This window comes from Podarcis melisellensis, assembly GCF_964234715.1.
Source record: "Podarcis melisellensis genome assembly, chromosome: 10".
In the NCBI taxonomy this organism is placed as follows: domain Eukaryota; kingdom Metazoa; phylum Chordata; class Lepidosauria; order Squamata; family Lacertidae; genus Podarcis; species Podarcis melisellensis.
Window position 1 is genome coordinate 45,491,782 of NC_138542.1, and position 17,229 is coordinate 45,509,010.

Consider the following 17,229-nt stretch of genomic DNA (forward strand, 5'->3'; position numbering starts at 1 on the left):
ACAATGTAGCACAGAGGAAGAGAGAGATAATTTGGGAAAGAAGTTCCCAATACAGTGCTACCTCGGGTTAAGAACTTAACGCGTTCTGGAGGTCTGTTCTTAACCTGATTAACCTGAAGCACCACTTTAGCTAATGGGGCCTCCCACTGCCGCCACCACTCAATTTCTGTTCTCATCCTGAAGCAAAGTTCTTAACCCGAGGTACTATTTCTGGCTTAGCAGAGTCTGTAACCTGAAGCGTCTGTAACCCGAGGTACCACTGTAGCATATAATGGATGTGGTTCTTTACTGTATTGGCACTTATCTAGATTCTGGCTCAATTGATGCAAGTTTAGAATGACTGGAAGCACCTCCCTACAGAGATCTGAAATGGAGAAGTTCATCCTTGGCTCCTGCCATGGGCTTGCCTTTATGTAAAAAGTGGAATTAAGTGGAATTTGTTTTGAGAGCTTTTCCTTTTTTATTTTGAGGTGATCCATCAACTATGAAAAAAACTACAGCTTTATAAACTGTGGTCCATGCCCCCGCAAATGAGGCCAGCATTTTCCTGATTTCTTCAAGGACTGTGGCGAAAGAACATCAAGTCACTTTGTCGCATGAAGCTTTAGTCTACATCTTCATCCTTCAAGCAACTGATCAGTACTGGGCTTGCTGGAGTTTCTGGTTCCATGACTTCATCCTTTAAGCAGCTGAGCAGCACAGAGGTTGCTGGAGCTTCTGGTTCAATATCCTTATCCTTTAAGCAGCCGCCTGGCATAGGACTCAGTGGGGATTCCGTGTCCATATCTTCATCCTTTAAGCAGCTGATTGGTACTGGTAGCAGTGGGGCTTCAAGTTCCACTGCTGAATCGTCAAGAATTTCTTCTTTCACCTCCACAGCAACAACTGCAAGAAACAGAGAGAGGGGCTACATTTACATCGCAGGACACAAGCCTCAGAGCACGCACATACACATGTAAGAAATAAGCAATAGCAAAAGCTTGTAGTAAATTGCATCCCTATGTTCCAAGGCTGGGAGACCTGTGACTGGAGTTTCCTACAACAGCAAGCAGATTCTGCACTGGAAATGGTGAGCAGGAAAATAGCTAATTCACACAACCACCACCTTCCCATCTCCAATCCCACTGAAGGGGGGACAGCAAAAATGTAGGAATAAGTGACACCCCTTTTAACTTACTTTCATCAGAAGCTGGTTTCAGTGAGGTCTTGCTTGCAGTCTGTGTGCCGTCCTTTGCTTTAGGGGCAGCCCTTTTCTTGGCAGCCTGTGCTTTCTTCTTTACTTCGGGGGCAGCCGTCTTCTTTGCTGCTTGCTTGATGGAACGGGCTTTAGCAGTCATCTTCTTCCCTTTGTATACAGAAGAAAGGCAGTTATAAGAAAACCCACCGTTGTGACTGTTTTGCTTTTTCTATTAACATCTTGTTGTGAAGGGTTGTTGTTTTTTTGTATGGCAGCAGCATTCAGTCAAGTGAGCTCTCAGTGCAGCTGAAGTTACTCCAGACACTGGTTGACTACTTCAAAGAGAGCTAGAGTTAAGACTCATAGGAATCTCGCAAGATAGGTTAGGCCACTCAGTGAACTTAGCAGGATGCTGAACAATCAAACAATTCTCTAAACACACCGTTACAACACTGACACAAGTGCTACTGATCGCCATTTTTGTTTCGTTTAAACTACAAGGTGAGCTTTATGGCTGAGTGAGGATTTGAACCCCGGTCTCCTAGATCCTAGTTCAGCACTCTAACCATTACACCACACTGGCTCTCTTATGTTTAGTATATTTAGTTGGCGTTGGCCATCAGGCCTATGGTTCAATTAGTCCACTACAGTCATCTGATATTCAGCCAGAGCTTATTTCCCGCCAAGTTAACAGAGACCCTTTTAGTAAGAGATGCTCAGGGTTTCAAACACAATTGTTGTAGCCACAATTCTTGAAGAGCCATAGCTCATGTTCTGCACAAACAAGGTCCCAGATGCAGGCACCTGGCACCTCCTCATAGAAGGATCTTTGGTATTACAGAGAAGGGCCCTATTTGGCGTTACCTCACAGCAAGCCATCCTCATCGGCATCATAAGAAAGGCATGCTCCTTTAAGGCTCAGGGTGACAGAGGGACAATGGGATGATAAAAGGGATGGTGGGAATTGTAGTGCAACAAAATTGGAAGAATCACAGGTTCATCATCCCTGTCATAGAGCCAAGTCATATATGTGGTCCATCCAATCGAGAATCCCAATCCCAATAGTGACAGCTTAGAGTGATATGCAAGAATGCATGGGACAAGGCCCAAGCAAACAATGAGGCAGTCCATTTCATGCCCTGTCAGACAGTCCCATCATCCACATTTCAAGCTACTCTATTCTGCAATGCCATCCTCACAGAAGATAGTCCAGGCAAATGTTCCACCCCCATCTTCTGTACCTTAATGTTCCTTGCATGTGCACTGGTAGTTCTGGGCAGCATACTATCTGCAGCAGGCTTATGCCTTAGTATCAAACCTTGCAATATTTGCTTTGTTATTAAGATGAATCATAGAGACAAGGTTGTTCCAATTGCCACTCACTTTTCCTTCCATACGGCTTTCGCTTCTTCTTCGGCACCTCCTTAGCTGGCACTGGTGACACAGGCTCTGCCACCGAGGAAACAGATCTACAATCAGAAGCTACACAGGACACAGGAGACGTTAAGCAGCAGCTAAGTATAAAGACACAGCTGCACAAGGTTTCAAAGCAGGAGGGTTCATGATTCGTTCCCAGTTTAACAGGCTCAGAACACTTTGTATAAAAAGGTAGAGGAGACAGAGGAGGACAGTTTTCTGTCTAGTCTCCCCCAAGCCCCCAAGTTTGCTACCTTTGTACATTTTATTCTGGGGCCTCATAATGATTTCATCTTGTAAAGAACGTCAGTGGCTCAGAGTAAGGTAATTCAAAGGTAGAGGAACAAAGCCAAAAGGCTGCTCTAGTCCTCACTGAGTGAACTGCATGTATATGGAGCTGGTGTTGAGAGCAGAATCAGTTTAACGGCCATTTCTGCTTGAAAACATCCTCCCTCCTTCAAAATAGGGAGCTCCTGTTGTTTTGATTTCAGCTTCAGTTCCTCATCAGCTACTGAACCTGCCCACGCTGGTTCCCAGCCTTTAACATGTCCAGGTTTGCTATGCAATAAAGACATAGGGTGGGTCAGGTGGAAGGAATAGGTCAGATTGCCACCAACACACCTTGAGTGAAACTGGTGGTGATGGATGAAAAGAAGATACATTCTCTTACCTGGTGCTACTGGGGGCTGTAGCTGGTAGCCTATCAGCTCACACCAGCCCACAGGATAGATATCTGGGGACTCACAGTCCACCCACTGGTCATATTCGCTGTCCCAACCATCAAAGTGTATCCTGAGGAGCCGATGTACCACTCGCTTCACTGTGGCCACACAGATAAGCCTGGGCTCCATCAAGTCTACTGCTTCTAGCTTGGCACCCATCTTGAAGCCATGGTTAGGGCAATCCTGGGAAAAGGAGCAGCACGATATACCCAACCTCAAATAATAATATACATCCATGAGGGCTTCCTTCCCTCCTTCCATTTATTTATTGAAGGCACTCAACGTTCTTGTTCTCAGAAATCCAAATTCTGCATGCTGCTCTGATTTTAAATTTTTAAGTGTATGCGCGCGCACACACACGCACACACACACAGAGCGAGCTGTAATTTTTTATTATTAAATAAATATTTTAAAAAATAAATAGCTAATTCTACTGGGGAAACTTAGCAGTTTAAGTTGAGGGACAGTATGAGTGTCCAGAAATGATATTTGTAATGAGGCAAGGAAGGAATTTAAACCGGGGGGCCCTACACATTTAAGTTAGCAGTACCAATGCCAAGTTATAAATGAGAGATTTGACTCTGCTGCAGAGTGCAGTCTTCTTGATCTCTTTTCAGCAAAGCACACTGTCAAGGGTGATCATTGAAATTCTACGTACGAAATGAACCTTACTTCCCTATCTAGACTAAAATATCCCAGACACTTGGACCTTTCCACTTAGGGAAGCCATTCACAACCCTTCATAAATCTGATTGCCATTTTCTGTAGCTTCAGGGAAACACTTTACACAATATTTCATAAGAATGCTTGCATCTGCACTGCATATAATGGCATTTCTCATAAGGCCATTTGATTCTCAACAACAGAGCGACTAGTTTGGGGTGATGCTGGTGCCTTTGTGAACTTGCCCCCTTCCACATGGTACTCACCACGTTGAACAGATGTGCTGGTGCAGCCTTTGACTTGGTCTTTTCTAGATAGCTTGTCCAATTGAAGGTCTTGGCATCATGCCCTGAAGTATGAAGTTGGGGGGGGGCATGTTACTGGAATGAAACACCCCCCTCATAAACACCACAACCAGAAGGAGCAGGAGAAGCATGCAAGTTATTGCCTATCCCCTTGCACATATTTGCCCAAGAAGCAGCCAATGCCAGCTACAGTGGGGCAAAGCAAAAACAACGTTTCAGACAGAACACAATGCAATAGCTATTCAGAAAACCAAGTAGTTCTTGTTTCCAGAGGAGTGCAGAGGCAGCAAAGGATGAACACCAGCTTTTGTATAGCCCTCCGATGCCCCCAAAAGAGAAGCATGGAAACGGCAAGATTCAGAGGCAGGCATTCTATTCAGAGCAAATGCAGGAGAATAGCAAGACAGAAACTGAATTCCAGCCAAACTCCCAATTTTCTTGGGCAGGAACAACAACAGAGATCGCCATCTCGATGGCAAAGAAGAAACAGAGTATGTCGGCTTCACACTTATAGTCTAACACAAGCAAGGCTTTCTTAGCATTCTATTTTGCAGGGAAGGAGCTCAATCTGCCACGGAAGCAAGCAAAGAGGAGGAGAGCTTGGGGTCCTCACCTTTCGGAGGCGTCAGTTCAATGTTGTTCTGCTTACAGAAATTGACAGGGAAAATGGAGTGCAAGGAAGCATGGTAGCAGAACCAATCAGAACCATCTTCAGAGGCCGCACCATCAATGCCGATCATGAGATAGCCATCTAAAAGGACCTGAAAGACAGGCCAGGGGTGAGAAAGCGAACCTGAAGGTTGTTCTAAAGTATTTCATAATAGCAGCTTCTAAACTCAACAGAGAGAAGAGCTGGAGCACTCTATGGTGTTAAGTGCCTAAATATAACATACTTGCCTCTTAATTTTCTCACTCATTTATTTCTAAAATATTCATAACTTGCTTTTCTTTCAAAAACCAAGATCTGCACTCACATGTGTGTGATTTGAACATCCCATCAACACTGTACAAGCATTACTAGATTTTTTAAAAAGCAGACTCATAGCACATAGCCGCTATTTTGTGACTGTTGCCTCCAACGTTTTCTCAAAATTCGAAATCTGCCCACTGGCCCAAATCAGTTGGCTTTAAGGTATATAAATTAGAGGCTTAATTTTTTATTTCATAAAAAATCATACATCGTTTCCTTGTAAAAAAACAACAACCCCAAAGCAGTTCCTTTTTCCCTTCAAAGTCTAACTCCCAATTCCTTGAAAACGCTGTGCTTGGCTGAAGCAGCCGCTCCTTCTTTTCAGACTGGCATACCTTACGGACAGTAGCCACACAAATGTTGCCCATATTCAAAGGGTCAATGGCTTCCAGTTTCATGCCTTCCTCAAACCAGCGACCTTCTGGGTAGACAGCGCGCACCTGGAAGAGATTACGGATGAGAAAGAAGTTGGTGATAAAGAAATAAAACACAGGCAGGGACATGTGTGGGTAACTAGAAAGACTGACCTTGGTGATTGGGGCGTAGGAGTTCAAATTGTTTTCCAGCTTTGCTGGCTGGCCTTGGGGAAGCAGCACTCTTGTTCTCAGTTAATTATCTGATACACGAGAACAGCAGTGACCTACGTCACAGCATGGTTGGAAGGCCAAGTAGGATAAGCACGATAAAGGGAAAGACAACATCTCCCATTGCTTAAGCTTCCTCCAAGGTCTAGTCCTTCAATAGTGGAATGACTCTTTCCAACCACAGAAAGTCTTCCCCATATTTTTGCTGCAAGCCATCCTTGTTTTGCTTTCAACTCACGCAGGTCCTGTGCCCTATCCCCAATAGCTCAACATTGTAATCTGTTTATTCATATACTGTCTTTTAAAGAGCATCTCAAAGCACAACAGAAAAAAGACAGCAATCCATTAAGCAAAGTAAAACAGTGTTAAATCTTTGAAAAATAAAATGCAGCAGCAATTGAGGGCAAATTAACAATAATACCTCCACTACTACTACTAATACTTTATTCATTTGCTGCCCATCTGACTGGGTTGCCCCAGCCACTCAGGGTGACTTCCAACAAATTATAAAACCACAGTAAAACACCAAACATTAAAAACTTCCCTATACAAGGCTGCCTTCAGATGTCTTCTAAGAGTCAGATAGTTGTTTATTTCCTTGACCTCTGACAAGAGGGCATTCCACAGGGTGGGTGCCACTACCAAGAAGCCCTCTGCCAGGTTCCTTGTAACTTAACTTCTTGCAGTGAGGGAACTACCAGATGGCCCTCAGAGCTGGACCTCAATGTCTGGGATGAACAATGGGGGTGGAGACGCTCCTGCAGGTATACAGAACTAAACTATAAAGAACTAAACATCAGCAAAAGCCTGGGAAGAGGCACTTCAGAAGGTGCTGAAACACCAACAGTACTGGTGCCTGTCTCAGTTCCAGGGCAAAGTGATTCTATGGAGAGCCACCACAGAGAAGCCCCCCCCCCCTGACTGGTTCATACAACACTGAGCTCCTTGGGCGCTACAACAGCTAGTCCCTTGCAAGGCAGGAGAGAGATTTCAAGAGCTCCATAAACTACCAATCGCCCAAATGGTGCAAATCCCATCTCACTTGGAGACCAAAGAAAAGAAAGAGACCATAAACCTTTCCCACCTTCTTGAAGAGATATGGAACAGCATCACAGTAGATCTTCCGGAAGGTAGGGTGGTGTGCCATGTCATTAGATTTTTCTTCCAGCAAAGATATAAAAGGATATTGAAAGTAAGAAAGAGTGAAACAAGACATCTCAAATTTGCTAGTTAGCGGTCATCTTTTGGCAAGGAAAATTCTTCTTCTTCTTCCATTTAAAAATAGTTTATTTGCCACAGCATACATTTCAAACACTCTCATCATCTTAAAAACCGTCAAATAACCAATCTCTTTAAAAGGAAGGAATACATTATATCTGCAACAATTTGAAAGGTTAAAATATATACTTCAAGAAGAAGAGTAGTTTTTCTCCTATGTAAATCCTCACCCGTTCTCTTTATGCTATGGCCAACCCTTCTAGACCAGCCAACAGGGTGGATTAAGGGGCTCCACATGTGGCACCAGAAATCATCAACGCTGTCCCCGTCTTCATAGAGAAGCCTCAAGCGGCCACCAATCACGGTGTCCACGACAGCCACACGTATCCGAGAAACACGGGTCTTGTCCACCACTTCCAGTCTCATGCCTTGGCGGAAGGGATACTTCATGTTCTCAGTCATCTGAGTAAACAAGAAGAGAGATGCTCTGCTGCCTTCCATGTCTGCGACTCTCCACCACAGAGATTGCGCAACTCTCTGCACTTTTACGCTTCCTCCTCTAGAGTGCAGCCTTGCAGTTCTTCTTAAACATGGGATGCCGCATGAATTCAAAAAACCCCCAAATGCTGATGCTTCCATGTCAACAAAAAAGCATTCGGCCATCCATTCAGATTGGATTTTTTTCCAAAAACTTTCAGTAGCCCAGGTCATACACCCATAGTTAATGGTTTAGCATGAATGCAGACATGTCTCCCACTTTACTCCTTCTCTAGCTCAAGTGGGAGTCATGAACCATTGGCCTTGGTTTAGTAATACATTTGAATAAATTTTGGCTTCTGGACTAATTTGATTGAATCCCCAGTTCCGATGCAGTATTAAGCCAGGGGCCAGGGTTTGTTGGCCCTGCTCATGAAGCAGTAAAGCAAGTCATCTCTGCATTCATACTAAACCATTAACTATTATTTACCATGAAATGTGAATGCTGCCATTGCCACTTTTGTGTCGCCCAGAGCATTTAGATAAATAAAACCACAATTTAACCTGATTTATTACATTTGTATCCTGCCCTTTCTTCAAGAAGCTCAGGGCAGCATACATGGTTCTTCCTCCCTTTATCCTCACAACAACCCAGTGAGGCAGGCTAGGCTGGGAGAGAGAGAGAGGCTTGCCCAAGGTACCCTAATACCACACAGACTGTTTTGTTGTGGGGAAAGTCTCAGTCAAAATTCCAGAACCTTCCTTGGGTTCATATTCTGTGTTAAGGGATCATGCCCCACATCTCTGGCAGAAGCAGATTTAGCCAACAAAGTGATGTAAACCAGGAGGTGGAGCTACGAACCAGGAAAACATCTGAAGGCAGCCCTGTTTAGGGAAGCTTTTAATGTTTGATGCATTACTGTATTTTAATATTTTGTTGGAAGCCGCCCAGAGTGGCTGGGGAAGCCCAATCAGATGGGCAGGGTTATTATTATTATTATTATTAATAATAATAATAAAATCACAACTCTGGCATGAACTCTGGCAAACCAGACTCTCGTGTCCCCTGCACAAATCTGCCATATGTGGATACAGTCATACCTCGGGTTGAAGTTGCTTCAGGTTGAGCGCTTTCGGGTTGTGCTCCTCGGCGACCCGGAAGTAACGGAACGCGTTACTTTCGGGTTTTGCCACTCGCGCATGCGCAGACGGTCAAAAATGACATCATGCGCATGCGCGGAAGCGGCAAATTGTGACCCATGCACGCGCAGACACGGGCTGTGTTTACTTCAGGATGTGAACGGGGCTCTGGAACAGATCCCGTTTGTATCCAGAGGTACCACTGTATAACTGACCTACTTTACAATGCTACTGGCTTCTTGAAAATTAATAAAATTATTTAATAATAAAAAATACAATGTGACTGGGGGCGGGGTACCCAACTAACTCATACCCAGAGTGAACCTACTGAAACAAATGGACCTAAGTCCATTGTTTTCAGTGGGTCTGCTCTGATAATGGCTAACATTCGGTATTATCTGTTGTAAAGATTACTGAGATAATATATGAGAAGCACTCTGAACTTTTAAAAAAGCTCTAGAGGAAAAAAATATATACAAAGCATTATTATTAAACAATGACCTTCTGCCTGATCCTACCCAAATTTATTAAAAGCAGATCCAACAGATTGCAGTAGAAACACAGTTGCAAATAATTGCAACCTTGATATCACTTAGAAGGAGTAGCTCACTGAGTCTCCCCCAAAAAGGAAGTCTCCTTGCCCCCAACAGCCTAATATACCATCTCTAGCCAAGGCAGCCGTGTAAAAGGGGGGAGGGAAAAGGAGGCATAATGAAGCATAACACTAATTACCCTCTCACAATGAACATTCTGAAGAGACTAATCAACACTGCTTAGTGATTCCAACCCTGAATCACTGGTTCGTGCCTGTTTGCCTGTTTAAATGTGGAAGCTAAAATTGCAAAAGCTCTTCCTCAGTCCGCCATCTCACTATTCAGAGGCACAGATTATGAAGAAAAATCCCTTCCGGCCAAAGATCCCTTTCTAAAATGTGCCAGCAGGGGGCGCCCCTCTCCCTCCAGCAGCATATACAGCTAAACTGAGTTTTTAGGTGAGCTAGTGAAGGGAACAGACCAAACAGCAGGGTTTTAATTGCTCTTTATTTAGTCTTTTAAACTGAAGGACATCATGTCACGAATGTGGGAGATTACAGCTAACACATTCTGTTCATATCAAACAATGCACTGGGCAAAACCCAAACACTCTGAAGAAAATTCTACCAACTTTATGCTATGCTGCTTATCCCAGACACGGCTCAGTCCTGAAACACATTGTGTGTTTCAATGCATTGCATTCACATCCACACTATGCATTTAAAGCACTTCTACCAGGGGTTCATGGGAACTGTAGTTTGTTAAGGGTTCTGGGAGTTGTAGCTCTGTGAGGGGTAGTATCATAACAACTCTCAGCACCCTCTCAGTTCCCAAAATTCTTTGGGGGAAGCTGCGTGTGTTGAAATGCTATAAGAGTGCTATAAATGTATGGTGTGGAGCTTGTAGAAGTGTCTTTCCCTTATCACCAAGTATCACCAGGCCTTCCGGACAGAGGTGAGCTCCAGCATGGCTTGCAGGCCATATTAAATCTGAACAGGCTACTACAGCTTCCTACTTTTGTGTTCTCTGGATGTTTGGACTACAATTCACATTTGCCCCAGCCAGCATGAGCAATGGTCAAGGATGATGGGTGGTGTATTTCTACACATGGTGAGGGCACCAGCTTGGGCTACTGGAAGAATGGATAAGCAGAAATGCCTTGATTCTTTCCTCTGTGTGCGGGGGGGGGGGGGAGATTTTTTCCCTCACCTTTATATGAAAATCCACAGGGATAGTCCTGGCTCCCACAAGCTTTTTCATGAGGTACCCCTTCCAGTCGGTGTACTTTGAATGGATGGCTGTACAAAGAGGTATAAGATTGCCCAGGTAAATAATACTTTTGATTTGAGAATTTTGTTTTTATCCATTATGACTGTCTTGGTTGTGTCTGTATACAGTACTGTTGTTTTATTATGAAAGCATGATTTTTAACTGCTATAAATTGCCCTCAGTATTACATATGTGGTTGAAGGCTGGGATAATGATCTTCATATAATTAAAAAAATAAACTCAGCATGCCTTTCATTCCTGCAGAAGAATGAAACGCAGGGATTTCCTCATTTTTCTTCTTCTCTGGTTAAACTTAAAGCCTCCTTTCAGCTTACACTCACCCCAAAAATTACCTGCAGCAACTTGCTTTGCTCCTTCAAAACACTGTACAGTGGTGCCCCGCAAGACGAATGCCTCGCAAGACGAAAAACCCGCAAGACGAAAGGGTTTTTCGGTTTTTGCGACGCTTCGCTAGACGATTTTCCCTATGGGCTTGCATCGCAAGACGAAAGCCCATAGGGAAATCTCGGGGACCTTTTTTTAAATGCTGGCGGTGGGGAGCAAAGCCTTTTCCCCCCCTCCGGACTTCAGAAGAGGTCCAGGAAGGCCGGCGGGGGCGAAAGGCTTTGCTCCCCACCGCCAGCATTTTAAAAGCGGTCCGGGATAGCAGGGAAGCGCTTCCCGCTATCCCGGACGGCTTTTGAAGGCAGGCGGGGGGGGCAAAGACTTTTGCCCCCTGCCCGCCTTGGGAAGAGGTCCTGGACCTCTTCCGAAGGCGGGCGGGGGGCAAAAGTCTTTGCTCCCCCCTGCCTGCCTTTCCGGGAGAGCGGGAAGGCAGCGCTGCCTTTTCCGCTCTCCCGGAAAGGCAGGCAGGGGGGAGCAAAGACTTTTGCCCCCCGCCCGCCTTCGGAAGAGGTCCAGGACGCCGCCCGGCTTCGGGGCATCGTCCCGATGCCGGGCGGCGGGGCGAGAAAGCCTCCCCCCGCCGCCCGGCTTCGGGGCATCGTCCCGATGCCGGGCGGCGGGGCGAGAAAGCCTCCCCCGCCGCCCGGCATCGGAACGATGTCCCGAAGCTGGGCGGCGGGGCAGGAACACCTCCCCCCGCCGCCCGGCTTCGGGGCATCGTCCCGAAGCCCGGCGGCGGGGCGGGAAAGCCTCCCCCCGCCGCCCGGCTTCGGAACGATGTCCCGAAGCCCGGCGGCGGGGCCGCGAAGCCTGGGCGCGCTGGCAACTCTCCGCAAGGAGCGCTCCCGCTGCTTGCGGAGAGGTCCGCGAAGGCTGTCCTGGACCTCTTCTGAAGGCAGGCGGGGGGCAAAAGTCTTTGTCCCCCCTGCCTGCCTTCCCAGGGGCTTTTAAATCGCCCCGGACAGCGGAGAAGTCCTCCACTGTCCCGGGCGATTTTAAAATGCCGCCCGCCAAAAGAGGTCGGGGGAAGGCGGTTTCCATAGGAACGCATTAATTGATTTTCAATGCATTCCTATGGAAAACCGTGCATCGCAAGACGAAAAACTCGCAAGACGAAGAGACTTGCGGAACGAATTAATTTCACCTTGCGAGGCACCACTGTAGTCTCCCAACAAAAGCATCAGCAACATCTAAGTCTCAACATACTACCACCCTGAACAGGCTCTAGATTTTTGATGGAAACTTTAGAGGTGACTACAGATCACCTTAAAGTGCAGTAAATTTCTTTACATTTTGACAAGGGAAAGTTCTGCACTACAAGCAGTTAAATTACCCAACCTGCAATAACTACTTATTTTATTTATTTCATTTACCAGTTGCTTTTACAGCAAAATGTCTCAAAAGTTTGTAGGGTCCAGACTGGTTCATATGGGGAGAGGTGGTCCTTGAGGCATTGTGGTCCTGAGCCATAAAGGGCTTTAAAGGTCATAGAATCATAGAATTGTAAAGTTGGCAGGGGTCCTCACGGTCATCTAGTCCAACCCCCTGCAATGCAACAAAAGCACCCACGACAAATGGCCACCCAACTTTTCAAAAATGAGGGTTGTTAAAAAGTTGTAACATGACTTGGTAATTCAAAAGACATTTTGGTTAAATTAATATAATTTAGTTTCGCATGGTACTCAGAATGTGTGTAAAATTGCACAGAGGTAATTTAAAATGATTGCCAAGTACTTGCGGTTATATTATACGTTATTTTTTTATTGTCATCATCATTATTATTAGGCATTACCTCACACTTTCAGAAGGTAAAATTAAAATTCTTTGGTTTTCTTAAAAGCAGTTTATGCGTTTTTTTATCAAACGTAGACTTACCAAGCTAAATGTTGTCCAGTCACGAAAATAATAGCAGATTTGAATTCCTCACGCTCAAAAACATATTTTTAAGACTGCTTTCTGAAGAATTTTGCAAAAATTAAGTTTTACCCCCTAAAATGACACATCCTAGTGGGACAGTAATCTAGAACAAGGGGTTGTACTATTTGGCCTAGACAGCCGTCCTCCCCAATACACCCATTTCTCGTTCATCTCTGCTTTCTCAGTCCACTAAACAAAAATTGTCATATTGTAAAAACTCTCAAATTTACAAGTATACATGCAATTTGATAACTTTTTGCTAATGTTCCCAATGTATTCCAACGTGCAGCGTATAGGATTAATGGGCATGATCCAACTTGAGAAAAGGCAATGATGCAAATTGTGAGTTAAATAAACCCCCAAACCTAGGCAAGACTCAAAGACACTTACACTGGGGAGGCACCAGGATTTTGCTGTTGACAGCACACCAGCCAATAGGGTGAACGTCCACAGTACCCAAGTTGACCCAAAAGTCAGTGCTAGAGTCATTCTCAAAGCCTTCGTAACGTAACAGTGCCTTGTATCCTGCAAGGATTGATTTTTGGAGACAGAAAAGGAAAACAAGAGAACATTTTACTACGTCTCGAACACTGTCACCCTCCTTTTCTGATAACTATCGCACTAAGTTCCTTCAAGACAAACTCTGTTCTCAGTGTAGGGGCCATTGGATGCCCCCAACCACAGGGCTTCTACCACTTGTTTTAGGAAGCTGCTCCACAGCCTGAATAACTTTGCCAGCTGGAAAGATAGCCTAGTGTCCTAATTCAGCTCCCCAAATCTTTTACAGGTATGCCCTGTTACCAAGAATGCTCTCAAGGCCCATCTGGAACCCTGGGTTGGGACACAGCACAACATGGCAAGTCTGGAAGCCTATTCCACCGGTGCTCTGGCAGAATGCTTCCCAAACTGTGGGCTATGACCTGCAAGTGGGTCACAGGCTTTATTATTTTTACTGGGATGTCTTAAGCCAGGCATAGGCAAACTCGGCCCTCCAGATGTTTTGGGACTACAACTCCCATCATCCCTAGCTAACAGGACCAGTAGTCAGGAATGATGGGAATTGTAGTCTCAAAACATCTGGAGGGCCGAGTTTGCCTATGCCTGTCTTAAGCAGTGGTAATAAAATAGGCAAACATGCAGTTAAAATGCATGAAACTGATGGCTGCCAAAGACCTGAGGTCCAAAATTCATTTGACAATATATCAATGGGTCACCTACCATGCCAGGTAAATTTGGGCTTATGAGTCGCCATACCAAAAAGGTTGGGAAATCACTGCTATAGCTCTTGCACTGCCAAATGAACTTCCCTAGAAAACTGAGATCTACTAATAAGGCCTTGGTACAGATTCCAGCTACTGTGGATGTGAGCTTACTCTCTACAATAAGCAGGGCCTTCTCTGTTGCAGCCCCAATTCTTTGGAATGCCCTTCCACAAGAGGTGCATGCAGCCTCCTCTCTACTGTCCTTTTAAAAGACAAGCTAAAACCTCCCCTTTTGAAAAGGAAAAGAGAGCCTTCCATTGCTGTGTTGCTAATTCTCTGTTCTGTTACTTCTCTTGGGCTGCTTTTATCAATAATGCTTTTAATGTAAGTTTTCAAATTAAATTATGTTTTGCGCAATAGATCTGAAACCTGCTTGAATAGCTGCATATCAGTGTTAAAAAGTAAGTACTGTACATAACGTATTATAATGGTGTTGCTTTTATTCCCTTTTAAATATGTTGCCTGCCTCAAGTCTCCAGATGGAAGCAGATTTACATTCAAATAACAATAAGGAAAGTAAATTACTTTTTTCTGTTATCCCCCCCAAGAGACCCACCTGCAATCTTAACAACAGAGGCAATCCAATACACACGACTGGGGAGCACAGCATCACTGTTTAACACTTCTACCTTCATCCCTTTTATCACATCTTCCCACTGATCATAAAGAGGCACCTGATGATGGAGTGGAGAACAGATTGAAGCAGAAAAACAGGTAGGCATAGAAAGAATAGCAAAATGTCAGAATAATTTATATTTGCTTGTGTGTGTGCGTGTGTGTGTGTGTGTGTGTGTGGATGTGCTATTGTGCACACGTGTGATGAGCAGGTGAGGGAATTGCTTTTAACGAAGAACTTTGTGCCCTTAACTCTGTTAGCTTCCGTTTCTCTAGCACCTTTCTAGGTAAAAATGTGATTGTGGGAGAAAAGGAGGCATTACCTCCAACACCAGATGGAGAGTCTGAAGTTGGCCATCTTCACAGCCGTGAATAGAGCATTGTTAATCATACAGTGCAGGGTTTCTCATTATTGTAGAACAGCTTATACTTATTTTATGGTCATAACAGTTTGCACTAGTTTTAATGTTAGCTAACAATTTGTTTAAATGTTCCCCTTTCGGGCGACACTAAATTTAATTGTTCACATATTTTTAAGCTGAATGCCAAATCTAATTGAGATCCATTTGCAGGATAAAGGTAAAGGGACCCCTGACCATTAGGTCTAGTCGTGGCCGACTCTGGGGTTGCGGCGCTCATCTCACTTTATTGGCCAAGGGAGCAGATGTACACCTTCCGGGTCATGTGGCCAGCATGACTAAACCGCTTCTGGTGAACCAGAGCAGCACACGGAAACACCGTTTACCTTCCCGCTGGAGCGGTACCTATTTATCTACTTGCACTTTGATGTGCTTTCGAAATGCTAGGTTGGCAGGAGCTGGGACCAAACAACGGGAGCTTACCCCGTCACAGGGATTTGAACCGCCGACCTTCTGATCGGCAAGCCCTAGGCTCTGTGCTTTAACCCACAGCGCCACCCGCGTCCCATTTGCAGGATACTATTAAGCTTTTTATCATTTAGAAATCACAGCACACAGTTTACAATATGGATATTCAAAGTCATCTTGATTGGATATTCTTGTTTAAAAACAAAATTTAAGCTACTCCCAGCACTTTCCTGGGGACCCTTCTTATCTTATCAGGAGCCTAGGTTCTGCTGCAACACAACATATGTGGGCTTGATGGAAAGTAGGGAGTGCTCACATGTTTGAAACTGCCAACAGGCGCAGCCTTGCATCCATGGTCCTGCAGGTACGCTCCCCAGTCAAAGCCAACGATGAGAGCTGGGAGGGGACACAAGAGACCATCTCAACACAGAAGGTTCAAGGTTGGCAAACAGATTCACCACAATAGGACAAGGACAGATATAGGGACATCTTCTATTGGAGCATCATCCTCTTGGTGTAAGATACTGCGAGTTTCCGAAGAGCTCAGACATCTTTATCCAGCAGAAAGGAGAAAATAGCTATTATAGAGAGCGCGGAACAGTCCAGACGTTTTTAGACTTATCCAAAAGTAGAGACTAGTTTACAAGGCCAACAAGTCTGAAACGCACCACCAAAAAACAGGAAGGGGATGCAAGTCTCTCTCTCTCTGTGCCATGAAGGCACTCCTTCACCTTGCATCCACATCTATAGCGGTTATACATTCATTCTTCTCTTTCAGCTGGCATATGCTATTCAACCAGAAATACTTTTGTGCATGGTTCTGATGAACTTCCTATTCACCTTGAGGTTTGAAGCAAGCAACAGCCTCTTACTTCCTCTGCCCACTTGCCAGCACTTACCATCCTGGCCAGTTGGCGTTCCATCTGCCAGCTGCCCTGTCCCCTGCGTATGGAGAAAAGCCCCAATTTTTGCAGACCAGGCTGCCTTGTGCAAGACTTTGGCTTTTTTCGTAGGTGGTTTGCCCTGTGAAAGTGTGACAAGACAAAACAAAACGATAAGGAGATGTTAATTCCCAATAGCCTTCCAGTGACACAAGGGACAGACAGACAAATCTTGCTGCCTGTGATAGATTTGCAGGTTAAATGGATCAAACCAGAAGGGCAGCTTTAACGAGTACAGGAAAGTCTTGTGGCACTGAAACGGCTTACAAGTAGCTTTCCTAAATGAGAAGTAACTTTGTTATCTGTATATGAAGAGATGTGACATGACATTTCAAAGACTATTGCTTCTCTCATAAGATGTATCTGACAAAATTACTCCTGGCCTAGGAAAGCTCATGCAACCGTATGTTTTGCAGTTTTCCAAAGGTGCCAGAGAATTCTTTTTGCCATTCAAACGGAAAAGGAGCGCAATGCAGAACTTTCTGCTACTTTCACAAGACGATGACAAAAACAACTATTAATCTTTCCCTTGCCTTTTATACACATGCTCAGAGTGGTTGACATGATTGTAAAATATGGAACTCTGTCCCTGAAAGGCTGACTCCAAGTTATGGAGAAGGAAATGATATCAAGAACAGAAAGAACTAACTTATTTCCTAAAACCTACCCGATTCCTTCATTTTCTTTTGAGGAATCCCTCTTCTCCTCCAACTCACTCTCTTATCTTTGAACTATGCTGTGCCCTGTCAACTAGTGGGGTCGTCCTTTTTCTCCCTTCTGGTGCTTCC

The 17,229-nt window shown here is 44.8% G+C and overlaps 1 protein-coding gene across 2 annotated transcripts in view; it reads right to left on the bottom strand.

Annotated features, from left to right (window-relative positions):
* Nucleotides 1–430: 430 nt before the first annotated feature.
* Nucleotides 431–17,229, bottom strand: part of L3MBTL2 (L3MBTL histone methyl-lysine binding protein 2) — a 28,432-nt gene continuing 11,633 nt past the window's right edge. The window contains exons 4-17 of one of the 2 annotated variants that reach the window (XM_081929212.1): nucleotides 16,400–16,523; nucleotides 15,817–15,896; nucleotides 14,615–14,732; nucleotides 13,187–13,321; nucleotides 10,415–10,503; nucleotides 7,286–7,517; nucleotides 6,922–6,998; nucleotides 5,589–5,693; nucleotides 4,897–5,044; nucleotides 4,245–4,327; nucleotides 3,264–3,498; nucleotides 2,561–2,626; nucleotides 1,178–1,345; nucleotides 431–885 (exon numbers count right to left, since the gene is read on the bottom strand). In XM_081929212.1, coding sequence (XP_081785338.1) covers nucleotides 605–885; nucleotides 1,178–1,345; nucleotides 2,561–2,626; nucleotides 3,264–3,498; nucleotides 4,245–4,327; nucleotides 4,897–5,044; nucleotides 5,589–5,693; nucleotides 6,922–6,998; nucleotides 7,286–7,517; nucleotides 10,415–10,503; nucleotides 13,187–13,321; nucleotides 14,615–14,732; nucleotides 15,817–15,896; nucleotides 16,400–16,523 — 1,941 coding nt within the window. In that variant the 3' untranslated portion in view covers nucleotides 431–604. Of the gene's footprint in view, nucleotides 886–1,177; nucleotides 1,346–2,560; nucleotides 2,660–3,263; nucleotides 3,499–4,244; nucleotides 4,328–4,896; nucleotides 5,045–5,588; nucleotides 5,694–6,921; nucleotides 6,999–7,285; nucleotides 7,518–10,414; nucleotides 10,504–13,186; nucleotides 13,322–14,614; nucleotides 14,733–15,816; nucleotides 15,897–16,399; nucleotides 16,524–17,229 lie in introns of both variants that reach the window. The other variant, XM_081929213.1, reaches the window with a different exon arrangement.